Here is a 27028-nt window from a genome sequence, read left to right as displayed (position 1 = left end):
CATGGCCAAATGGTCCTGGTGGAATTATGTCTTGAAATGCAGCAGTAAGAATGGATTAGGCCTAGCGCATCCTAGCAGCCAGCTCTGATTTAAATATCATACAAAGCTTCAAAGCTTCACTCCTTACCTGGCTCAAACAGTAAGTCACTGGTATAGAGGTTTTTCACCAACAAGTTGGAGCAGAGTTTGATGCTCTTCAGATGGCTGTAACGTCTATTCAGGTACATGGAGAGGATGTAGTGGAGGTCAAGCATCAGGCAGGTCCAGCGCACATTGGCAGGGGCCACACCCACCAAATCTGAGGATCAGAAAAACCAGTGTCAAAACCAGCATTAAACACTGACATGTTACTTTAAAAATGTCAGAAACCCAGCTTTACACACGTACTGAAATCCTTACAGAAAGGGAGGCATGAGGTTGATGTGTGTGTGCACACTTGTGCACATGCACATTTAGAGACAATTGCCACACTAGGAAAATGGATAGCTAGATTTCTAGTGATCATTTGAGTCCGTATGTTGATTTGCAGCACAAACCGTGGTAGCTGCATGTGAATAAAGACAATTAATTGCACAAATATTTTTATGCATGGATCCCATGGCCTTCATTCCTGAACATTTAGACTCTAGTTACGATTCCTCACATTTTAACATCTTCCAAAACAGGTCAATTTTTTTGTCCAAACTGACCATCCTTTTAGGAACATAATTTCCATCACAAACTAAAAGCCCATCTAATCCGGTATCTTGTGTCCAATGCCAGCCAATGCCTGAGATTTCTGAGTTGTGTGTCAAATAACCACAATGCATAACTATTTCTTACTATACATTGAGGGAATTTCTTCCTGATGCCAACTGGTGGTTGACTGAGATGTTTATGTCGCTTGATCATCCTAGTAATTTTTATTCTAGCTAGCACAGTTGCTGATGCTACTGTTATTCACATAACGTGTGTAATCCTTTTTTAATTCAGTCTCCTGAGCCAGTGAGTTCCACAGGTTAATTCTACATTGTGTAAAATGAAAAAACCCTGTAAAGTCTAGTGTTAAAAATACTTAATGAAACATGGATTTAATAATCCACCCCTCGTTGTCCCCTAAAATTAATTGATTAAATCCATGACTTCAAAGCTCAGGTCACATGTGACTATAGTAATACTGGTGTACGATACGTTATTTTCTCTTTACTATAGCGCTAATTCCCACACTGAGGGACCAGCCACACTATTCACACTATTTCTTTACCTTGCTTTGAAGTTCTGGCTGTGCACTCATATACCGACCCTTTGGCTGCTCCACAGATGAAGGGAAATTGAAGCCAAGTGGCTGTGGACTTGAACTCCTTAAAAAGGTTGGAGAAAGAGATGCGGACAACCTGGCTATCCTGAGAACAAAGACACACACAATGTTATCCACCTGGTAGACCACTAGGGAAATGCTGCAGATAACGGAGGATATAGTTTCTTGGTTGACACTACTCTGTCGAGCTTGGATACCCACCAAGGCTAAGGGACTACTGCCAGCTTGCCTTCTATATGGTCTACCCCACACAATGTGGCCCTAAACAGGGAAGAGTGAAGTGAGAAGAAAACACACAGTAAGGTCATGGAAGAGTGGGTTTGAGATTTTTACCTCGAGTCCACAGATGTTAGATCAAAATGCGAATCATATGAGGTTCAGGGCAATCACCACTAATAATGAGGCAAGCCTTCTAGTAAGTAAATTAAGAGCCAAGGGAGAAATGACTGGAGCTCTCAAACTCTAAGAAGTGAGGCACAAAGGTGATCAAGAAAGGCAGCAATCCTCTCTTTTAACTTCATTTAACAGCTGCTATAGCAGTCTATGGGACTTCAGCATGGGACACTTATGGCAGATGATTATCTTGCTCTAGAACGCTCAGGCGACACAGTTCAGTTCTCTATGTTCAAGCTCTATGTTCAAACTATGTTCAGAGTAGTATTTCAATCCCTACTCCTCTACTCATATTAGAAAACCAGTTACACCAAGGGCCATGCAACAGACTCTCTCACATACCTCCGTGGTAACATCCAGGTGCACCACAAAACATTTGCCAGGCATGGGCTTGAAGAGCAGGTAGAGGTAATGACCAGTGAGCCCCAATGATTGTGTGCTGGTTTTGGGAAGCTGGATGTAGTTACTGGCAGGAATGGAGCCACGGATGCGATATACTGTTCCCTTCAATGTCTTGTCCTAAAAAAAGAGAACATGCATTGATGCAAAGTTCTGCCCTACAGTAAAGTAAGAGATGAGATCCAGTTGTGGAAGTCTTACTGCTTGTTCACTCGACTCATGCAATTACACATTCCATCACTGGCTCCAAGTCAAGTGTATGACAAGATTAGTCTAATAAAGCTCTGGAGAATGAGGGGTAGAAAGTTCTGGTGCCATACATCGAGGTTCTCAAACATTTTCTGGGTGGACCACATCTTAACAGAGACATTACCCCATGACCACCTGTCTTCCCATTTGTGATTACATTACATCCCCTGTGGCAACTACAGTGATTGCCTAAATGGAAAGGTAACATTAGGGATGTAATGTATTTTTTAGTTGTCTTGAATGTGATGTAGAAGTGAGAAATGACAGCCAGCACCATTTGACCAATTGTTCTCTGGGGACCACCAGCAAGTGCTCTCTGGACCTCTTTAGGCACCTCTGTTGCAACAAGCAGGAGGCAGGATGGAAAGATTTCATTGTTTTCTCTTTTGATGACACAGAGCAAGGGAATCTGAAATCTTCCTCTTTTTTTGACATCACAAAGCAGGGGGACTGGGAAATCCCTCTCTCTCTCAGCATCACAGAGTGCCTGTCTCTCTGCAGTATAGCTGGTCCAATCAGGAAACATTAGGAATACAATGTGTTACCATAAATGTTGTCACATCTCCCTCCTTAGTTGATCTTTTCCACTCCTCCACTTTGAAGTGCTTGAAGACATTCAGATATGGATGCTGCCACACTGCAGAGAATCAGAAGAGAGTGAAGATGCTAGGATATCGATGACCATCAATGTGTCCAGTTATACTGATTCATCAGCACACAGCAGGGAGTTAAAGCAATCCATTGGCACACTTGCCAGACTGTACTGGCCTCTGAGCCTGTTTTATTGGCACATGCACTATTTGTTCCATGAGGCCAGGACAGAAATTATTCTGAAATGCAGAAGCTGGTACCTCACAGCACAAAACAATGCCAAGCAGTCCTTTAAGAAGACCAGTGTAATACCCTGGGGGCAGGTAAATCCCAGACCTCCAGCCAGGGGTCTTTCCACTAGTGATGCTGCTGGTGTGACTTTTGCCCCTTCCTCCAGTGGAACATGGAGAGCAGACTAGTCAGTTTCACTGTGTTTATAACCAGCTCCCAAGGCCTGTCAGGCGCTCATGCTCTAGCACAAGGCTGCGATGGGGGACGGGCCTGTGTCAGAGAGATCCCTGCCCACCAGCAGGTGCCCCCAGCCGCATGGCTCCACAGAGCCCCCTCCTCCAGGTCCTACCCCTCAGCTCCGCCCCACTGGGCCCCAGTCAGACTCCCCCCAGGGATCCCTCCGACACCCCACCCGGAGGCCTGGCCTCTCAGCCCCGCCTCCCCCCACAGGAACCCCCCAGCTCCCTCCGACACCCCACCCGGGGGCCTGGCCTCTCAGCCCCGCCTCCCCCCACAGGAACCCCCCAGCTCCCTCGGACTCCCCGCCCGGGGGCCTGGCCCCTCAGCCCCGCCTCCCCCCACAAGAACCCCCCAGCTCCCTCGGACTCCCCGCCCGGGGGCCTGGCCCCTCAGCCCCGCCTCCCCCCACAGGAACCCCCCAGCTCCCTCGGACTCCCCACCCGGGGGCCTGGCCCCTCAGCCCCGCCTCCCCCCACAGGAACCCCCCAGCTCCCTCGGACTCCCCGCCCGGGGGCCTGGCCCCTCAGCCCCGCCTCCCCGCACCGGGAGTCCATTACCCCTCGGCCCGCCACCGGGTCCCACTGCCCCAGCCCCGCCCGGCGAAGCCCCGGGTACCTTTGGCCATTGCTCCCCCGCTCTCTCCTGCCGCTACAGCCCGCGGCTCAACCGCCCCGCTGCTGCCAGCCCCGCCAACCCGCGCCAGCCGGCCCGCCGGTAACCATAGAGCTCACTCGGCTAGCGCGGCACGCACCCATGAGCCACGTGACCGATGTGCCGCGAGCCTGCAGGCGAGCGCGCACGGAGCGCCCCTTAGGAGGCGAGTGGGTCCCTCCAAGGCCACTGTTGCGCTTCTGCCACGGTAAGTGTCATGGCCGCCTTGGGGCACTCCAGGTGGGGATGCCGATGCTCTGGCTGGCGGTGTGACCGCCTCCCTGGCAGGGTCCAACCCCCCTCCCCCCAAGCTGGCAGCCTGGCGGCACAGAGTCCCTGTGTCACCCCTCACTGGGCAGTCCGGGTCCCACCTTGTCCCCCAGCTCCCTGTACCCGCCCACCTTTGCAAGGCTCGCCACCTTCATAAGGATCCTTGTACACTTGGCTGCGGGCATCGTGCCTAGGATGGTCTGGCAGCACATCAGCCTGTGGCAACAACAGGGTGGCATTGGTGGGCCCGGGCTGGTCACCTCAGGGTGGGCCTGGGAATGTCACCAAGCAATTGGGGGTGTAGCACAGAATGCTATCTGCATGTGGGCTTAAAAATGTCAGTGGGTACTGGGGTATGTCCCAAGTCCCACACTCAGGAACCATCCCATTACATCAGAGCCAAGGGAACACCTGCAAACCCTGAAAAACTCGTGGGACAGGTGGAATATTATGTAGGGATTTTCTACCAGAACACCACTATAACAATAAAACAACATACCTTCCATCCAAGGATCTCCAAGCACTTAGTGAATTAAGCTTCACTACACCACTCACAAGGGGAAGCTGAGTTTAAGGGCTTGCCCAGAGACACACACCAGCATCAACATAGCGGACATGAGACCTATTCGTCAAGACACTTTTTAGCTACTCACAGAAGATTTAATAGTCCTGAAGCGCAGATCACTCTGCTCTTACACAGAAGTGCTACTGCCTTCTACTTTGAAGTGTATTTAATCAGAGAATGAGACAAAAGCAAAAGTGCTCAATCAAGAATCTGCAAAATATAGATTCTTGGAGAAAAAAGCCCCATGTATATCCCTCTCATCAGAGAACACATGTACACAGGATCGCTCTTGTAGTGCAGCTGGCCTGTTAAGTGATCATCAGTAATACATAGGGCCCTACCAAATTCAAGGTCCACTTTGGTCAATTTCACGGTCACAGGCTTTTAAAAATTGTAAATTTCATGATTTCAGCTATTTAAATCTGAAATTTCATGGTGTTGTAATTGTAGGGATCCTAACCCAAAAAGGTATTGTTGTGGGGAGGAGTTGCAAGGTTATTGTAGGGGGGGGGATTGCGGTATTGCCACCCTTACTTCTGCGCTTCCGCTGGTGGTGGCACTGCCTTCAGAGTTGGGCAGCAGTGGCTGCTGGCGGGGAGCCCAGCTCTCAAGGCAGAGCTGCCACCAGCAGCAGCGCAAAAGTAAGGATGACATGGTATGGTATTGCCACCTTTACTTTTGTGCTGCTATCTGCAGAGTTAGGCCTTCAGCAGCTGCCACTCTCCAGCCACCCAGTTCTGAAGGCAGCAATAAGGGTGGCATAGTATGGTATTGCCAAGCTTATTTCTGTGCTGCTGCTGGCGGGTTGCTGCCTTCAGAGCTGGGCATCTGGACAATAGCCGCTGCTCTCCCGCCACCCAGCTCTGAAGGCAGTGCAGAAGTAATGGTGGCAATACTGCAACCCCCCCTAAAATAACCTTGCAATCCCGCTGCAACTTCCTTTTGGGTCAGGACCCCCAATATGAGAAACAATGGTCTCCCCTGTGAAATCTGCATAGTATAGGGTAAAAGGACACACAAGACCAGATTTCACCAGGGAAGACCAGATTTCACGGTCTCTGATGTGTTTTTCAGGGCCATGAATTTGGTAGGGACCTAGCAATACAGTTCTGTTCTCAATGTGTTACAATTTCCCAACATGATTCACTCCTCCATTATTTAAACAGGCAATTCTGCCTATTCACTGCAGATTAAAACAATCCTCCTCCAAAATAGGGTTAATGTTGGAAACAGGAAGTAAATCTTTAGTCCAATAGCTAATACTGCTGTGTGGGGAAGGTTGTATGCTCTTCTGGGAAACAGACTGCTGATGTTTCACTGACAATTAGTGGCACAAAAGGATTCAGAGAACTAACAGATCACTTGCTTATACCACATCCTATCTTTCACTCCTCCCTTTCCTTCTGTCCTTAGAGCCAGCTTTTTGCCAAACCTCTCACACTAACATTTCTAAAATCTGCTTTTTCCTTTCTATCCCTGCTGCCAAAATCTTGGTTCACACCGTTGTTGCATCTTGCCTGGATAACTAATCTCCTCCTTTCCAGTGTCCCTGATTTTCTCCCCATCAATCTATCCGCCATTCAGTAGCTCAAATATACTTGCTTTCCCACCTCTCTGGTAATGTCACCCCCAGAGTACCTTCATCGAGTTCCTGTCTCTTTTTGTGTCAAGATCAAAATCATCTTCACTTATGGTTCTGCACAGCTCTGCGCCCTGCCCATGTTTCATCTCTTGCCTGCTATTGTTTCCCGCCTTGCCCCATACAGTATCCGTCTTCCTGTGTATCAAGCATCTTTGCCATCCTCCCTCCTCAAAACACATAGCATTTGCCTTACTTTTTACCAGAGACCTCTACTCCTGTACTCTCTACTCTTCTCTTTCTCCTGTCTCACTCAGTCTCTACTTAAAAGCATCAGAAGTTATGAGATTCACTTGCTGTATAATAATTTCAGAGTGGTAGCCATGTTAGTCTGTATCAGCAAAATGAATGAGGAGTACTTGTGGCACCGTAGAGACTAACAAATGTATTTGAGCATAAGCTTTCATGGGCTAAAGCCCACTTCATCAGATGCATGCAGTGGAAAATACAGTAGGCTTCGAGCTCCTCGGTTCCTTTCAGCACGCTTTCGGGAGGCAGGGCGCTGCCCCAGAATGACAACTGATTGGGGATCAGATATATATATATATAGATAGATGTAGATTAGATTATACACACACACACACACACATATCTACCAATGTGATATATGCCATCATGTGCCAGCATTGCCCCTCTGCCATGTACATTGGCCAAACCGAACAGTCTCTATGCAAAAGAATAAATGGACACAAATCAGATGTCAAGAATTATAACATTCAAAAACCAGTCGGAGAACGCTTCAACCTCCCTGGACACTCAATTACAGACCTAAAAGTCACAATTATTCAACAGAAAAACTTCAGAAACAGACTCCAATGAGAAACTGCAGAACTGGAATTAGTTTGCAAACTGGACACCATTAAATTAGGCTTGAATAAAGACTGGGAGTGGATGAGTCATTACACAGACTAAAAACTATTTACTCATGCTAATTTCCCCCCTACTGTTACTCACACCTTCTTGTCAACTGTTTGAAATGGGCCATCCTGATTATCACTACAAAAAAAAGTTTTTTTTCCTCCTGCCGATAATAGCCCACCTTAATCGACTAGTCTCATTAGAGTTGGAATGGCAACCCCCATTTTTTCATGTTCTCTGTATATCTATCTATCTTTCTACTGTATTTTCCACTGCATGCATCTGATGAAGTGGGCTTTAACCCACGAAAGCTTAATCTCAAATAAATTTGTTAGTCTCGAAGGTGCCACAAGTACTCCTCGTTCTTTTTGTATAATAATTAACCCTCATCTCTCCTTTCTTTAACCCCCTTTCCACTATCTAACTTCATGGTCTATACTTGCTAATTTAGATGGAAAATTCTTTGTGGCAGAATTATGGCACTACATAAATGTTTATTAATGATAACAATGCAGGAGGACAAACCTCCAGCAGTTTCAATCACTGTTGCATCTGTTGTAGTTTGCAAAGCCCTCTTCAGCTTGATAGGTGAACTACACCACCCAACCAGCTGACTTACAAAGCATCTCTGTTTTTTGTGTTGATTTTGTATCTTTCTTTGGTAATTTTCTAGGTGAGGTGGACTCTTCTTCAATACACATTGGTCTGTGTTTTTATGGTGCTGGTACCATAAGCAGTTCTCATAATTACTGAACTGTTTTAAAAATCAAACAAAAATAAGTGGGAAAAAGAAACACACATACGTCTCTTTTGAGAAGTATCAATCTGACTAAGGATGGAAAATCATCATTTTAGACATTAAATAGTATAAAAGTCCTGCCTATCTTAGGATAGCAAGAATTCAAATAATTAAAAAAAAATCAGTAATTGTAAGCTTTGTGGGCAGGGACTGTCTTTTTTGTTCTGTGTTTTGTACAGTGCCTAGCACAATGGGGTCCTGGTCCATGACTTGGCCCCCAACCATTACAACAATACAAATAATAATAATGTTTGTTTATGAAGTGCCATCTCAACCTCTAGGTTGTAAAACATACCAGTAAGTGGTGTACAACATAGTACAAAGAAATTAATCAAAAACAGCCCTTTTAAAAGTCAAACCCAAGCAAGAGAGTAGATTTTTTTATAAGGGGATGGGAGGGAAAGATAATACATACGGGGCTTGTGTCCTTTTGTTTTTTGAACACCCACATAAACTCTTTGGGGAAAAGGTTTTTGGTGTTTTTAGATGCATAAAAAATGGACTAAGATTAATTTCAGGTGCAAATAGAATCCCACCCTTGGGGAGGCCCTAAAACAAAAGCACAGCCTCTTGCTGATTTAAGACCTGCTGGTGATATATCGGTAAAGGCAGGTAGCATATGAGCACAGAAGCCCATCAGGACAAAGCTGGAGGCTTTACAAACAAGAAGCATACAAAGATTTTTTCAAGTACAGAAACTTAATTTTATTAGGAATAAAATTAACACAGCATTATAATCTCTCCTACCCTCCCTTCCATATGGCTGCCAAAACTGCTACAATAAGAACAAGACTCCAAATAAGGAAAAGATGTATAATAATTTTTAAAGGTATAATCCTGATGAAACCAGGCTTCAGTTCTGAATGATGGAAATATCAGTGGTTAACTGCTGGTTTAGGAGTAGTTTTCTTTTACCAACCCCACCCTAACAGAAAACGATGGTGGTTGGCTATCTAATGGTCAGGTGTCAGTGTATTATAATAAAACCACTCACTTACTTACTTTTTGACTATAATCACTTCCTAAGATACCTTTCTGATAATGGCCCTTAAAATATGGTTCTACTCTGAAAAGTGACTGTAAAAATGGTACCTTCTTACTCAATAAATCTGCTCACTGTAATTATTTCAAGTCATATCTGCTTACCGACAATAAGAAGTTTTTACTATTTTATACATTTTCTGCCACTGCTTACACAACACAACTATGGGAGAGAGAGCTGGAATCCATTCTGGCTCATGCATTATCAACCAAACTGTTAACTACATGTCAACTGCAGAAGCTTTAATACTGGTGAAGATGAGTAACCCTGAAAGAACTCAGTTTGACTTTCGGATCTCAGATGGAGTTTATAGAACTGGCAGTTAGGAGGAAAATATTTTTACTTCTAAACTAAGAGAATGGGATCTGAGAAATTAACAACAAACTATCCACTTGTAACCTCATGATACCATTTTTAGAGTTAATTTTCCGAGTCTCACCCCATGTTAATTGCTTCTAAGCTATTTTATTTCTTATTTTATACATGAGAGTTATTTTTCATAAAGCATGTGAACTGGGCTGATGAATGTATTAAGGAACTGAACATAACCAATACATCATAAAAGGGGAATTAATTCCCATGGTCTTCTATCTAGGGGTACCCCCTTTCCCCCAGCACCATTGAGGGGTTTAATTTCTCCAGACCACCTGATGATCCACTATAGCAGCAGGAGTTTGGAAGTTTGGAATGTTTCATTACTGAATGAGAGCCAAGACCATGATGTTCACCCATCCCCTGACTGAACAGAAGAGACCGTAGATCAGAGAACAGGAAGTGCTCAGAATGATGGATTACCAAAGCCAACCATTCGCTGTACCTCATGGATTTCCTGGAGCAATTCCTCATTCTTCAGCTCTAACTGTATGGAAAAGAAGAGGCTCAAACAGGGACACATGAACAAGTCTTAAAGCACCTAAGATACATCTTCCTAGAATACTCTGGGCCATGAAGGAGGATTCAACCAACTAATCCCACTTAGAGACTATAAAGGAAATAGAAATAGCCTCTTTGTGATTGTACCAAATATTTTCCTACTGCTGATATCAGAATTGATATCACATGCCAGCAAGATGATAGCAGCTGACAGGAGAGGCCTCAGTCACCTTTAATTATCTTGTTTTCAAATATAATTCACACCTGAAAAAGGGCAAGTACGTCTCACCATAGGAATATTCAGAACCCTCTGATGAGAAAAATAGATGTCTTCCTTTTTAATTGACGACAGACCATGAGCTGACCTCTGCATCCTGCTTTTTTCCCCCAAACTAGAAGGGATGAGAAAAATACAAACCTTCAATGCATATTTGTAAGACTGCTCTGCCTCCAACTGCCTTCCTCCCTGAAAAACACCAGTAGTCAGTGAGAAGCTTGTTTGACAGGGCAAAATCAGGTGTTTCAGCTACTGTCAAGAGACACATTTTAACAAGGCTGGGTGACAGGAATACCTCAGCTCTGCAGTATTCAGTAGGAGAAAGGGTAATGAGAAACAAAGGGGAAGATTGTTTCTTTTGGCATTTAAATGCTTCCACATTTTGTTTTTCCAGAAAACAAACCCCAAACCTATCTATATTTACCAATGGAATCTATGAGGCACCTTGTAGACATATAGACAGATGTTGATGTAGATAAAGCAGAACATGTTTCCTCACATTTGATCTTGAGATAGGACACTCACTTGCATGCAGACTAGCGCTAGATATGCCCACACTTCGGCCTTGTTGTTATTCAGCGCATTGGCCTCAGAGAGGGCATCTTCTGCCTCCGCCATTTCTTTCAGCTTTACAGAGAGAGGGAGAGATGAGAGCAAAAACCAAACAGCAGGTGAAATATTGCCCAGAGTTTAACACGCACCTGGTATACAACAGCTAAAGAAATCAGTGTGACAAAAACCTTCAGAAGTGATCCTCACTCTGGGCTCCTTTGAATTATACAGTAATAATGACACAGTGTAACAAATTTAGAGCAGAGGGAGTGAGACAACTGCAATGTCGGACTCTCCAGCTCTCCTGACTGGAGGGCAAGCCCCTCATTACTGATTTAGCCAGCCAGTAATGGAGCCCTGTCCTCTTACAAATTACCCATGGACTATTCTCACCGAAGAAAGCAACAATCACTCTTCCACCTCCATGTGTCTAGAGTTTGGAAACTACTGGGGAACCCTTACGATGGTTGAGGAGGAAAGTAGAGTCACCCTGACCCTCCCATTCACTTTCTTCAGATGAGGGAACCTTGCAAAGCAGCCCCTTGGGAGATGCTACACTCTTTATGTCTGCAGGAATCTCAGGCCTGTGTCTCTGTCTTTATTAAACTATTCTGAAAATCCTCACATCTTTAATAAAGAAAGGAATATTCTTGGTAGCCCTTCCAATCTGCTGACTTCCGTACATTCCTTCCAAGGGAGAAAGCAAGGTGAGCCAAAAGAAAAAGGATCCTTCCTGTTGACACTTAGGTTGCATACAGGTAGGTGCTCATTTAGAATGAAGTCCAGCACAGTGATTGCATGCCTATGTGACAACGTACTGAGTGTGACTCTGGGAGCCCTCAATACCAACTGGTAGAGGGCATGTCATACTGTAATTCACAGCAGGCCTGACACACTCAGTGCCCCGAAACATTGTTGTCATAACCTGTATCTAATAGGTGTTACGTAAGGTATCTTATGCAAACTGGTAACATGCTGGTCCCCAAAATCATTGCATAGTGTGTGTATGTATGTATGTATACAAAAAGTTATAGATGTGTGCTGGAAATATGTTAAGATATGTTTGGGAGGCAGCACGTAAGCCCAGCCTTCCCTAGACAAAGGAATGTGTATTTATTTGTCTCACCAGCTTGATCACAAGCAGAGGACAATGCAAATATATATATATTTAAACTAAATAAAGCCATCAAGCTAACAAGAAGGGAGGAAACTGCTTAACAATCATGATGGGGGATGGAATCCGCACCTCAGGAAGCTTTCCTGGCTCCAGAGACAATGAACTTTAGGGGATATAAAGACAAGCAAAATCCCATTTTGGTTATCCATCACTGAGGGGACTTAGTGTTCAGCATCTTCCAAGCCTATGAAAGCTGGATTTGTTTGGCCTGAAAGGCAAGAGTCACTGGAAACTAACTACAGGTGTCTAACTTGCTTAGACAAAGATAGTAACTTGTGAAATTAAGTTTTAGTCACTTGAAAGTGTGCTGTGTTTGGTTTCAATTGTAATCATACCTGTTTCTTTTATTCTTATTTATTAACACTTATGTCTTCTCCTTGTTAATAAACTTATTCTTGTTTTATTTCAAAGCCATCTCAGTATGCTGTGTATTACAGTAAAGTGTAAATCTTGAGGTGACCTAACAGGCTGGTGTGTGTTCTGTCTCTTTAGAGGCAGCAAACTTAACTTCTGTGAGTGTCCAGTGAGAAGGACTGGACATCTCAGAGAGATGTTTCTGGGGAACTCGGGAATTGGGGTTCATTGACTGTTACCTGCAAGGCAAAGGTTGGACTGGCAGAATCCTGGAGAGTTTGCTGGGAAGGCAGATGAGCTAGTGTCAGAGACCAAAGCTCTCAGTTGCTGAGGCTGAGGGGTAAGACAGTGTCTCCCAGATCTGGGTACCCCAAGCAGGACATCACACCGGGAAAAGAGACTTTAGCCCCAGAAGGAGTTAATTGCTATACAGTGATTGTCTGTTGTACAGCTGGTTAGAGTAATTTTTCTCTCACACACTTTCCATTCTAGCATCAGTGAGTCTCATGCTTGTAACCATGATGGCACTCACTGCAATGTGGTCTTTACCCTAAGAACAGCTGTAGAGAACTCTGGTCCCCCAGATAGTTTGGGTGAAAAGCTTTTACCTAAGGAAAGGGGAACAGTGGAAAGTCAAGTCATAGTCTCATCTTCCCAAGATCCATGCAATTATCTAAAGACTGGACAAGCACGGATGCTTTTCACTCTCTTACCCTGTAGCAAGCGATTCCTACTCCCAGCCAGGTCAGGCAGGATGAGGACTTCTTACAGGCCAGCATATAGGTGCGCTTTGCCTTATCATACTGCCAGGAGAAGAGATCAGTAAGTTGCTCTCTCTAAGGTAACCATTCACTCTGCACCCTGGCTGCTCTTCCTCCACAGGCACTCTAAAACCACCATATTTCCAACAGGGCTCATATGGGAGGGGACACTACCATCCAACTGCTGTTGGTTGTGTCCAAGAACCTACTCACATTTCCCATAGCAGGCAGTTCTGCCTGTATAGCCCCTGAGAGCCTCAGATTAACAAGCTAATAAGAAATGTTTATCTAGCACTAGAAAAATTATTGGGGTTATTATTACAGCAGCACCTGGAGATCCTGATCAGGATTGGCGCTAGGCACGTACACACAAAGAATCATAGAATATCAGGGTTGGAAGGGACCTCAGGAGATCATCTAGTCCAACCCCCTGCTCAAAGCAGGACCAATCCCCAATTTTTGCCCCAGATCCCTAAATGGCCCCCTCAAGGATTGAACTGACAGCCCTGGGTTTAGCAGGCCAATGGTCAAACCACTGAGCTATCCCTCCCCCCCATGAGAAGTAAAACAGATCTCTGCTCCAAAGAGTTGAGTTCATTAAAAGACTTAATTGTATTGTCTGATCTGCAGCTAGGAAAATAAAAGTTGTAATTCACCTTATTCACCCAGAATAGTTACTTTCCCTGCATTGGTTTATCTCCCATTCTTAGATCCCATGTTCAGCTCCTCACCTCTTTCTCTTTCAGATAGATGGACCCCAATCGCAGGTAAACAAAATGCATCTCAGAAGCATCTGTTACAAAGCTGATGGTTCGCTCATAGCATTCCTTTGCCTCACTAAGATTTCCACTCAGGTAGCACAGGTGCCCTTTCTGTGCCCAAACATTTGGATTCTGTGTAAACAAACCCAGTAGTTAGACAAAGTGAGACAGATAGGGCAAAGTGGGCAAGAGATTAATTGGCTAGCATCTAAGCCCAGAAGTAAGGGAGATGATGAAGGCTATTTGCTTACAGATACGTATTTTACATACAAGCAAGTTTGAGTTTGTAGCAAGGAGTACTTGCACAACAACTACTGTACCTAGCACAATGGGGGCCTAATCCGTGACAAATACAAATATTAAAAAACATGTAGCGATATTAGTTCTGCTGCTGTCTGCGTGCTCCATTCAACCTGACATTCACAAAAGATCCATCTCCCTTTCATCCGAATATCTGCAGTTCTCTATTTCATTCATATATATAATGAATGAAATAGAGAAGTGCACGTGTTCACACAGGGAGAAAGAGACATATTACTCCTGGGGACATGCACCAAAAAATTAAAAATTCTGCACACAATATTTTAAATTCTGCAAAATTCTGCAAATTTTATTTGTGAAAATAACACTGCATAATCACGCCAGTTTCAATTATTTTTGTAATTTATTTCAAAATGCCTGTCAGCAAGTATGTCTGTAACAATACAAACACACACAAAAATTCCCCCCAGGGTAGAGAGTTAAAGAAAGCCCTATGACAACCCAACTTCTGTTTCTCTGTCCCCTTCCCCCTCTCCCCCCACCCCACAGAGCTCAGCCACCCACAACCCCTCCCTTCCACAGCCCAGCTGGGGAGGGGGCCTCAGCCAATACACCTGAACCCCCTCTCCACCCAGCCCAGACATGGGTTCCCCCTAGCCCAGATATCTGCCCCCCTCCCCACCAGAGCCCAGCTGTGGTCCGTCCCCCCCATCCGGCCTAGATACCTGGCCCCCAGAGCACAGGGATCCAGAGGCACAAACAGCCTGATGCTCAATCCCAGGCTTGCATAGCCTTTGCTGTGTGCTGCCCTTTCCTTCCCACAGGGCATGCTGGGAACTGCAGCTGTCAGGAACCCTTTAGCTCCCCCCCTTCCCTCCCCCCCACCTTCAACATGCAAGCTGGGCTCTGCGGCCAGCAGCACTGCAGCCCATTTCTGTGGGGGAGAGGAAATTCTGCATGCACAATGTTAATTTCTGCAAAATTCTGCATTGCATAGTGGCACAGAATTCCCCCAAGAGTAACATATACACCGAGGGGAAAGAAAGACAGAGATATGCGTCTTCACCCTGCTGTGGTGCCTTTAGAAGATCAACTAGAATGCAAAATAATGAACTAAATAAAGGGGGAGAGAAGTGAAACAGGCCAAATCCTGATGTTCTTAATCAACTTTTATGGTGCATCCGAAGAAGTGGTTTTTTTACCCACAAAAGCTTATGCCCAAATAAATCTGTTAGTCTTTAAGGTGCCACCGGACTCCTTGTTGTTTTGGGGGATACAGACTAACACGGCTACACCCTGATACTTGACTCAACTTTCATGTAATCCTTGCTTAGGCAAACTCCTACTGACTGTAATGGGAATTTGATTGAATAAAGATTGAGTCAAGACCTCAGGATCTGACCCATTGGAACGAACATAGCAGGGGACAGACTGTATTGTTCTGCAAAGCTCATTGTGTTCTGAGAGAGCATGGTGACTGCTCAGGGCAGCACAGCGCTACAAAACATAGTTACCAGGTAGTCAGTCTGGATAGCCTCTCGCAGACATTCTTCAGCCTTAGAGAAGTCCTTCCTGAGCAAGTGTGTTTGTGCCAGCACTAGGTAATACTCACAGCTGGGTCCTTCCTGCTGGCAGAGTAGCTCATGTGCTAGCGCCCTGTGAACAAACTGAAAGAGAAAGCCACACACGGGCATTGTAATGAAACTAACCCCAGCCATGGACATCCCAACCACTGTTCTGCTCCCAGCATGGAGCAAAGGGAAAACGGGCAGCTTCCTCTGTGACAGACAATCTGAATGCTCACCATGCACTGTACATTTCGGAACACACAGGTAATGTTTCAAGATGACTTTACATGTTCCCTCAAGGCACCCTCTGATTTAATGATAGGGTGTCTCATTAGCAGTTCAAACCCTGGACAGATACATTTTTTCCTTTGAAATTTTAGTTTCAGTTGCTTTTAGTTTTCTTTGTTTGCTGTTAACACTCAGAAGATTTTCTATCCCTTCTCTGTCAGGTTAACGTCATACAGCACAATGTGGAAGTCACGGCATTCGAGGAGGTCCCTGTCAATACAGGCTAGGAGATAGTGAGGACAGAACTGAAAGACAAGTTGCCAGACAAGAGGAGCTTGGAGTGCTGTTATGTCTGGTTCCTCTGACAAACCCCCAGTGGTTGCTCAGAGTGTCTCTGGTCTAATGGACAAGGGTTGTCCAATAGACTGATACTGGTGCTGCTGGTTTTAACTTGAAGGGAGGATGAATGTGTAAGAGACAGAATGTGGATTAGGGGATGTGGGGCACATACAAGTTGGCACTGGGACTGAGGAGGAGGTCTGGGCAGTGAGTCTCCCAGGTACCTGCATGGCCTCCCACTGCACACCCTTTCCTAGAGCTGCTGTTTTTATTGTATATTGGTTTGGAAAGTGTTTTTTGCTCCTTTGGGATATTAAAATTGCATGGTTTTAATGCATGAGGCAATATGATAAGAAAGCATTGAATTGGGTGCCTGAGAGAGGAAAGCGAAAATGAGGAAGGCAAAGGAAGAACGGCAGAAGACAGTGTCAGAAGATAGTGAATGCGCTGGCATCACCTGGGAAGAAATACTACAAGTAGTGAGTGACCGTAATCAAAGGAGGAACTAGACTGCCCAGAGCATCAGTGATAGAGGAGCACTAAGGTCAAAAGTATATGCTTATACATCAGAATGATGTGGACAGGTGAAAGTCTATGGAACAATATATGTGCCAGGAGTCCTCTTCACAACTCTTTTAGTTATTCTGTACCGCTACGATTAAATGCAACATATGTTGGCTATTGTGAAATCCAAGGTCACAGGGGGAGTTCCAGCTGATGAAACCCACAGGGAGCCATTGTTTTGGAAGGGCCTACTCCAGATGCATGTGAAAGGTTACTCAGATGCACACAGAAGTGCCTGGATGGCTATTCTGATCCAAGAAGTGACCACCTGGTCTGTAGGATGCATCAAAATAATAGGTGTTTCCTCTCAAAACTATCCTTGAAAGAGGCCGTGTTATGGACAAAAATTGGATTACTTGTTCTTCCTGCAACAAGCCAGTGGTGGGTTTGAACACTCCTATTACTTTGCCTAGCTAAGGTTATTTTGATGCATCTTAGGATCATTTCAGTTCTGAATTCTCTAAACAGCCATATCTTATCAGCACTTGACAGTAATGTTGACTTGACTGATATTCGATGAGTTGAGTCTGCATAGCCCACTCTTTAAACCCATAAGAACATCCTACTGGAAGCTGCCATGATCTCACTATTTTAATACCACAGGGAAGTAAATGTCACCCATTGAAATGAGTTCAAAATCCTAATGCCACCTTCCTTCCCCAGTTCATGCTGCACAGACCTGTAGAGCATTGACCTCCATCAAGAAGTGTATGGTCTCCATGAAGATTGTGTGGGAGGGCTGTGAAAGTCCAGAAATGGGGACAGGAGCCACCGCATGTGATGGATCAAGTGCTCCTCCACTAGGTTTCTTCATTACTGAAATAACAGCAAGAGAGAGAGGCTCATGGGTGCTGTAAAGACCAGAGGTTCAGAATAACAGTGATAATCCAAAACCAAATCAAGTATTTGTTTATTATGTGAGCCAGATAGGCCTCAGCTGACCTTAACTAGTCATTTCTTTGATTTTTTAAGTGCTTAAGTTTTGATAAATGATGCAAAAGGAAGCTACACTATTGTCACAAAGGGTGCATCTATAGTACAATTAAAAACCCAGGGCTGGCCCGTGACAGTTCACTCAGGCTTGCGGGGCTTGGTTCAGGCGCTGTTTAATTGCGGGGCTCTGGCTGGACCGTTTACAAGATAATCCACTTTGCTGAAGATTCCTAACCTGGGTTGGAGAGCAAACCCTGCTGCTTTGTACCCTATCTGGATGAACTGAACGGCAAGTAAATTAGCTTTTACTGACTATCTCCAATATTATCTGTACTTAATCTCACCACATCTTTGCCACTGGTTGCTGTGAAGTCCCAACCCTCTGCCCCGGTACTCTAAGCCACGGACCCCACTTTCTAACCTTTCTGGGACGTCTCCCTGTTCTTATTGAGAGTGGGAGAAAGCTTCTTGGTCAGTTTAACTGCAGGGTCATCTTCTGGCAGGTGGATAGTTACAACAGGCTCTACAGAATCTGGCTGTACTTTCAGGGAGCCATCTGGAACCTCATCTGAAACTAAACCCCACAATGGATTAAGTGCAATGAAAAGTTCTCCATAAACTGGTCACTTCTTAGCAAGATGCTGTACCCGAGAGAACTCAGAAAATTGCAGAACTAGCTCAGTTCCAGGTCTGCTGGGAAAATACTGCCCTGGATGCAAATCACTGGGAATGGATTTTTCGTTACATTAATACCTTGCAAAGCTATAATGAAGTATCAGTAAGGCCCTGTCTACACTGACAAGTTTCTGCACAGTAAAGCAGCTTTCTGCATTGTTACTCCGAAGTTGTGTACACACGGCCAAGCCACTTAGTGCGCAGAAATTGCGCAGTTGCAGCGCTGTAAAAAAACCACCCCAACAAGAGGCGTTGAGTTTTCTGCGCCGGGACTACAGCACTGCAGTGCCAGCACACACACCCTGGTCGATTACAGTGCTGTGATCGGCCTCCGGGAGGTGTCCCACAATGCCTCTTCTCACTTCTCTTGTCATCGGTTTGAACTCTACTGCCCTGCCCTTAGGTGACCAACCGTCACCCCCCACCCCATAAATTCCTTTGGAATTTTGAAAGTCCCCTTCCTGTTTTCTTGGTGATGCGCACAGTGGTCTCAGCGCGTCTTTCTAGGTGGCCATGCCTGCTCCATGCATCAGGTGATCCCCCGCTTGGAGCAATGCCGAGCTGCTGGACCTCTGCAGCGTTTGGGGAGAGGAGGCTGTCCCGTCCCAGCTTCACTCCAGCCATAGGAAATATGATACCTACAGACAGATTTCACAATGCATGACAGAAAGGGGCCGTGACCAGGACACACTGCAGTGCAGGGTCAAAGTGAAGGAGTTGCGGAACGCCTACCACAAGGCATGGGAGGCAAACCGCCGCTCCAGTGCTGTGCCCACGAGCTGCCGGTTCTACAAAGAGCTGGTCGCGATACTCGGCGGTGACCCCACCTCCACTGCAAAGACCACTGCGGATACTTTGGTGGCTCGCGGGTCAGTCAAGAGTGGACCGAGCCAGGAGGAGGAAATCTTGGACAAGGATATGGACGGGGAGGGGGACCCAGAGGCAGAGGAAGACTTGGAGGCCAGAGATGCATGCAGCCAGGAGCTCTTTTCTACCCCAGAGGAGGCTAGCCAGTCACAGCTGTTGGATGTTGGCGAAACGCAAACAAGAGAGGAGGCCCCTGGTGAGTGGGTTTGATTTTGGGACTCACTAAAGCGAGTTGTTGGGGGCAAGAGGGTTGCAGAAAGCAGGTTTGTCTTCCACTGCATGCCTAGTCTGAGCTGCAGAACAGGCTGTTGATTGACTCCCTCACCTCACAGGAATCTGTCTCAGAGATCTCCAGGAAACTCTCATGGAGATACTGGACAATCCGCTGCCGCAGGTTCTTCGGCAGAGTTGCTTTGTTTCTTGCCCCATTAACAGTAACTTTCCCGCGCCACTGTGCCATCACCAGAGGGGGATGGGGGACACCATTGCTGCACACAGGCAAGCTGCATAAGTGCCAGGGCAGAAGCCACAGTCTTGGAGAAGACCCTCCCTTGATTCCCTGCTCACCCTCTGCAGTGAAATATCTTCCATAACGATCACATCCTGTGGAAAATGTGGGGACAGAAATGATTATCAGGCTCCCCTACAGTACCGGCTCTCCCCAAGAGACACGTGCCCAGTGTACAGCAGGGTCCGGGAAGAGTGATTTACCCTGCCCCTGTGGCTACTCACCATTTTGGGGGTCTTGTGGCTCATGTGTGCTTGCCTGGGGTCAGCCAGTTAGTGACAGGTGTGAGTACTGGCTGTGTTTTAAATCACTGAATCACTGTTGTCTGTGTGTTGCAAACAATACTGCTTCTGTAAAATGTTGCATTTTACCTTGGGAGCCCAGCCTCCCTCTTTGTTATCGGCGGCTGAATGGCTACGCAGAATTAGAAAGTGGCCACAAAGAACTGAGGACTTTCTGCATGATGTTATGATGCGTTCCACCGCTGAGAAACAGGAATTGAAGGAGTGGCAGGACAGCGAGAAGGGGACTGAAAGGAGAACGCAGCAAGCCAGAAGGAAGCCACGGAGCGGCTCATTCTCCAGGCGATACTAGCACTGCAAACCGAGCAGCTCCGCGCCCGCCCTCTCCTAAAGCCACTGTTACAAAACTCTTTCCCATGCTCCCTGCAGACACTGCCAACACGCTCTTATCTACCTCCTGGCTCCAGTCTATACCCGCGGCATTCCACTCCTCTCCCGTCACAGTCCAGCACTCCGGACTCCCACTACCCACTGCATTCAACACCCATCCCTCTGCAGTTTGGCCCTGCTGAAGTACAGTACCCGCTGCATTGTACTCCAAAGGAGAAGACTGGATATGATCCCTGGACATATAGAAATCTTTAGCCATTCCAGGATCCCACCTCCTCCTGTGACCTTTCCTTCCCTCATCCCCCTCACTGCTGATGGTTTCTTTGTTTGACTCTGTCCTCTGGTTGTTATTTTTTAATAAAAGAATTGTGTTGGTTTGAAAGCAATCTTTATTCTATTAATTGAAAGCAAACAGAGCCCTGCAAAGCAACAGACAATTATGTTAAACCTTCATATTGCATTGTCTGTACCAATCACAATCACCTCCTAGCATTACAAGCACTGCACTCCTGTGCATAGCAACAAATATTAGTGGCTTTCAGCTTCAAATTGCTGCCTCAAGGCATCCCTGATCCTTATGGCCCCGCAGTGCACCCCTCTAATAGCCCTGGTCTCTGGCTGTCCAAACTCAGCCTCCAGGCGCTGATCTCAGCGGTCCAACCCTGAGTGAAACTTTCACCCTTTCCTTCACAAATATTATGAAGTGTACAGCATGCAGCTATAAGCATAGGAATATTGTCATCGGCCAGGTCCAGCTTCCCATCAAGGCAGCGTCAGTGGGCTTTTAAACAGCCAAATGCACACTCCATTCTGCACTTGCTCAGCCTGTTGTTGAACTGCTCCTTGCTGCTGTCAAATTGCCCCGTGTATGGCTTCATGAGCCATGGCATTAAGGGGTAGGCGGGGTCTCCCAGAATCACAATGGGCTTTCGACTTCCCCTATGGTGGCCTTCTGGTCCGGGAAGAAAGTCCCTGCTTGCAGCTTCTTGAACAGGCCAGTGTTCCGAAAGATGCGTGCGTCATGCACCTTTCTGGACCAGCCTGCGTTAATGTCTGTAATGATTCACAAGCGCCTGGAGAACCATTGAGAAATACCCCTGGCAATTAATGTACTCGGTGGCTAGGTGGTCTGGTGCCAGAATTGGAATGTGCGTGCCACAATTAGGGAAGCCTATTTGTGCAAAGCCATCCACAATGTCGCACACGTTGCCCAGAGTCACAGTCTTTCGGAGCAGGATGCGATTAATGGTCCTGCACACTTCTATCAACACGACTCCAATGGTCGACTTTCCCACTCCAAACTACTTAGCGACTGATCGGTAGCAGTCTGGAGTAGCTAGCTTCCACAGTGCTATCACCACATACTTCTCCAGTGACAGGGCAGCTCTCATTCTCGTGTCCTTGCGCCGCAGGGCTGGGGCGAGCTCATCACACAGTCCCATGAATGTGGCTTTCCTCCTGCGAAAGTTCTGCAGCCACTGCTCGTTATCCCAGATGCATCACAATTTGATCCCACCACTCAGTGCTTGTTTCCCGAGCCCAAAAGCGGCATTCCACTGTGGTCGGCACCTCTGTGAATGCCAGAAGCAATCTTGTGTCGTAGCTACTACATGTGGCGAAATCCATGTTAAACTACAAAGGCAAGAGGAGTGTAAGGAATAACTCCACTACCACCCATGACATGTTGGTAAGAGCGAGCAGCATACTGGTCAGCAGTTCGGGATCCATTCATGCACCCTGAAAGAGGCAGGGCGCGCAGTACACAAACGGTTGAAAGATGGCGCCAAATGCGGACGGAAGCACAGGGATTGATGGAATGCAAAGCAATGAATCACGGGGCATTGGGACTGGACCCAGGATGCTCTGTGACCCCCTCCGCCTTCCCACAAGTCTTAGCGGCAGAAGAGAAAGAGGTGCTCTGTGGGATACCTGCCCAGAGTGCACCACTCTGAATAGTGCTGCAAGTGTGAACACGCTATTGCTTAGGCAGCTGTCAGTGTGAACACACAACAGCGGTTTCCCTTCTGCGCTCTCTGAGTGGTGCTGTAACTTTGCAAGTGTAGATATGCCCTTAAAAGAGAAAGCTAGAACTTTCAGATCTGGTGCTGGTAGACTTGGGGGTGGTAAGCTAAGAAGCTGCTCCTTTTGTTCTTGGTTCCTTCTGCAGTCAGAGAAACAGGACTTTGCATATTCTTTTTAAATAAACAAGATTACAATAAAGAATATACCAGACTCCATCAATTTCTTCTTCCAACTGGAACATCCCCAGTGCCCCCACTTTGATTGACTGCTTGGGTCAAAAGAGCCAACACTAATTTTCCTCTCATGTGTTTCACTGGACACCATCCCTCCACATTAAATCTGAGTGCCCTTCTCGCTAGTCTCTGATTGGCTGCTGGCTACACTGCTGACTTACCTGGTAGGGTGTCTTCCTGGGGAGAAGTGACAGGTCTTAGAACTGTGGCAGAAAGAGAGTGTAGCTTTTTTCCTCCTTCTTCAGCAGCTTCAGCGATATTTTTCTCTTTGGCCAGTTGTGCCTTCAGTAGTTTGTTAGCCTCATGGAAGGCCATCTCCACCCGAATATCATTTTCCTGTATTTCATAGAACAAACCTGAGAGGAGACAAAAAAATTGCACAATGAGGAGTTGTTGCAGCTATTTCCCTCTGTTCTGCTGGGTTCCATACTCCTGCTCTTACAGCACCAGAGCTAGCAATGGGGATCAGGACCAAAATAAGGAGCAAAACATAAGGTCTACAGAGTTTATCAAAAGTACATATTCAGTTGATCTCATACCTAAGAGAGTCCAGGACACGATGCTGGATGGCTCCAAGCAGGTGGCATCCTCAAAGAAGATTTCTGCCTCTTCATAGTGCTCCATCATGACAGCTAAGATACCACACAGCAGCAAGCTAGAGACGGTGTCAAACAGGTTATCCATAAAGATCCACAACTGATTAAATCAGTGACATTAAACAGACCCCTCTCCCTGCCATCCCTCCTAGCCGGAACCAGCAGTACCTGTGCAGGTGACTTGGGTTCAGAGAAAGAGCTTCACGAAAACACTCCTGGGCTTTGATATTTTCCTCCATCAGGAGGCAGAATGCCCCATAATCTAGCCAGTGCTGGACAATCTGGCGGTCACGAGCCAGCCTCTAGGTATAAGATATCATTGCTACAGTTAGGATTCCTGGAGTTTTAGCTGATGCAGAAGAAGTTTAGAATGAGGGGTTCCAGTTTTATGCTAATTTCCCTTTCTGTACCTTCACCCCAACATTTGGTTGCCAACTGTCAGCCTTTATTTGCTATGAGCTAGAGTTTCTCCTAAGCAGGGATCATGACCAGTATCAATTTTCAGTCTACCCACTTTCAGTCTTTTTGCCTCCTTCACCTGGCAGTAAGGAGCAAAGACTTCTCCATCTTTAGCCAGTCTTGTTGCTTTTCCTTCTAGCTCTCCTTCCCCTCTTGTTAGATGACATAATCTTCCAGTTCTCACTCTAGCTGCCTTTTGTGACAGCTCATCAGATCCTTTCTTTTCCCCTCCCCATCAGGATGAAAGCCCACAATGACATGGTCAGCCTCTGTTATGGTTCAGCCTGAGATAAACATTATCCTGACAAACAACTCACAATGCTAAGTGCTACGCCTACTGAGCAGCATCTTTCTTCCTTCACTGTGCCCAGCCTACAGTGGATTTACAGTAAGAAACTTGAGGTCTTCATTGATTTCAGCCCCACTGTCATCCCTATAACACACTGTGTGCCAAACAATATGCCTGGAGAGAAGGAAGGGAAGGGAGAAGCTCCCTTACCTCGTGATAGTAGACAGATGCCAGAGCATAGTCCTCATTGACTTCGGCTTCATGAGCAAAGAGTCGGAGCTGCTCACAGCTTGTGAAGGTGGGTGAGGCAACGACAGTACTCTCTTGTGACAGTATCTGTTAAGAGACAAGGACACAGGAGATAAAATTAAGTCAAATCAGCACACAGAAGTTTGGCAAGGATGAACTAGGTCACTCTGTGGCATCACTGTACAAATCCAGTGTGATACAAAATGCAATACATTACAGGCGGGGTGACAAATTATAAATCATTCCGACTTTTGATGGCAAATGGGACTCACTCCTGCATCTCTCTCATCTGTACTTCACTATCAGGTATGTAAAATCATGTCGGACTTCAAGCTATCTTCACCATATAAGCCAGGTGTCTTCCCCATTATTTACACCTGTGGTCTAGTGGTATCAGAAGGTCACAATCTTAAAAACCGAAGAAACATCTAAGGACTTCCATATGGACCAAGAATATTGCAAGCTTCCTACTTTAGTAATTTGTGTAATGTCACCAGTGTGGGTCTTTGATACACAATGAAAGATCTGTATCATATATAGGAGTCTGCTAGCTGACATCTCCTCATCCACCCCTAAAATACATCAACCCAAAGACACCTCATACGCATACATACTCTATGGCTATGGGACTGAAGGGCCGAAATCCATATGCTGTTTATGTAAAAATCTGATATAGGCTGTGTCAGTTCTTTTTACAGGCCCAAAGTCCAGAGTTTGGTCAAGAGGACAGAGGCCTAGCAAATAGTGGACAATATTAGCTAAGAGAGCAGAACAAACGAAAGACAACCATGCTTTTTGCTAAAATAAGCTTGGTCAGCAAAAGCCAGGTGGGAGCTGTAAATTGGTGGCTTTATCTAAAAGCTGCAAACAGACCAAAGGAATGAAAGAGGCCCTATGTCTGGATCTGTGTGTATACTCCTCTGCAAGGAGGTAACCATGCTCTCCCCACATACCAACCTTGAGTTTATGGAAAAGGTTCAAACATGTCAGTATGAGATATGGCATCCTCTTCCCCACCCCAGATACCAGTCCCTGCCTTAGAAGCACAAATGAGCAACTTGAAAGACAATTTCTATTGCCATATACTTTTCAATGTTTCTTTGCTTTAACCCCTAGGTATGTACCTGTTGGACAATCAGAGGAGCTACTTCATTCCTATGGACCCCAAATCAGAATTCAACATATATATTATACTAACACACTCTATACATTGTTTAAAGGAAAACACCTGTGTACTAATTATGTGTCATGTGTTAACCTGAAACCATGGGGGGAGACATCATGTAATCTTTGACTATTGGCTACTGTGCTTATCTTGTCTTGCTGCTAGACCTATCCAGGGGTTTGGGACTGCCTACCCCGTCATTTCCCTCTGCCCATGGAAAATCCATATAATCCATTGTAATCAATTGTTTGGCAGTGTCTCTGAGCCTAATAAGCAAGGTGACACTCCGCCAGCGCTGTGCGTAATAAACCCACGTGCTTGATTCTACACGGTGTCCATATTTTGTTCCTTCAGGGACCATAGAAGTACCTAGATAATGTAGATTAAAAATGTCTCAGGGTCTGCATGTTAGGCTAATTGTAGTAGCTGCATATTCAGGGCTTGATCCTGCCCCCACTGATTTCTAAGAAAGCCATGTCAGGCCTCAGCTCCATAGTGAAATAAATACATTCCAAGTCACACTTGACAATGTTCTTACTATGTGACTGGGGTGTCTTCCTACCTGGTTTAGAGCAATGTGCATCTGATCCACCAGGTACACATACAGCTCACTCAGGAAAGCTTGTAGCTGCTCCAAGTTGTTGAATGCTGTTGTCCTCAAGTACTTCTCTCTCACAATCTTCACCACTGCATGCTGCAGAGAACATAAAACAACTACTTAACAATAGGGCCCCACCCTTCAACCTACCACTTTCCCCTGTGGCAGCAGCAGAGAGCCAAAAAACACCAAGTTCATTTAGCGTGAACCCATAACACATATTTAATGAAAGAAGGCCATGTATAGCACTGATTAAGGGGATGCAGCTGAATTCCACTTTCAGCCTACCAGACTATGGTCCCTCTTGGACAGACCCAAGTCCACTGGTGGAGCAGTCCATGGTGGAGCATTGGATAAATACACATGGAGACTGAATTCTGCTCTTACCCCAAGAAAGGGCAGTTCCTCCAACAGCTGGGGTCAGTTGGCAGAGCGGTACAAGCATAGGCCAGGACTAACTAAATCAAAGAAGTGAACTCTTTTTTTCATCTTAGTAGGATGGTTCAGGTCCAGAATTGTACACAGAGGATTACTGCATGTGGAAAGCTGATTATCCATTCCTTTCTTTAGCTCGAAACTAAACTAAACCTGCCTAGAAATGTGGTGCAAACACATGCCCTTTGTGAGTCCAGGCTTGGAGCTGTACCTCACTGACAGAAAAGATTCTCCTGACATGCAGCCAAAGTTTGGACAACTGCCTGCCCCATTAGAACAGAAACCTCAGAATTTATGCTCCTGCTGGAACAGGTACTGACTATTTGAAAGGGATTCCTCAGTTGCAGTAAGGTGGCACCTGTCATTTAAAGTTCCTATTGAAGTACAGAAGCTCTCTGCTGAAGAGAAAGAGTCAGGAAGGAAATGAC

At 45.9% G+C, this 27028-nt stretch overlaps 1 protein-coding gene across 5 annotated transcripts in view; it reads right to left on the bottom strand.

Annotated features, from left to right (window-relative positions):
* WDR90 (WD repeat domain 90) overlaps positions 1-27028 on the bottom strand; it is a 100356-nt gene that overhangs the window by 46449 nt on the left and 26879 nt on the right. For 2 of the 5 annotated variants that reach the window (XM_048866173.2, XM_075132816.1), the window contains exons 1-5: positions 4016-4137; positions 2884-2975; positions 2033-2209; positions 1244-1382; positions 128-298 (exon numbers count right to left, since the gene is read on the bottom strand). In XM_048866173.2, coding sequence (XP_048722130.2) covers positions 128-298; positions 1244-1382; positions 2033-2209; positions 2884-2975; positions 4016-4025 — 589 coding nt within the window. In that variant the 5' untranslated portion in view covers positions 4026-4137. The other 3 variants (XM_048866177.2, XM_048866175.2, XM_075132817.1) reach the window with 3 other exon arrangements.

Source organism: Caretta caretta, chromosome 10 (assembly GCF_965140235.1).
Source record: "Caretta caretta isolate rCarCar2 chromosome 10, rCarCar1.hap1, whole genome shotgun sequence".
NCBI lineage: Eukaryota > Metazoa > Chordata > Testudines > Cheloniidae > Caretta > Caretta caretta.
The sequence above is the reverse complement of the archived record's forward strand: the minus strand, read 5'-3'. Positions and strand labels throughout refer to the sequence as shown.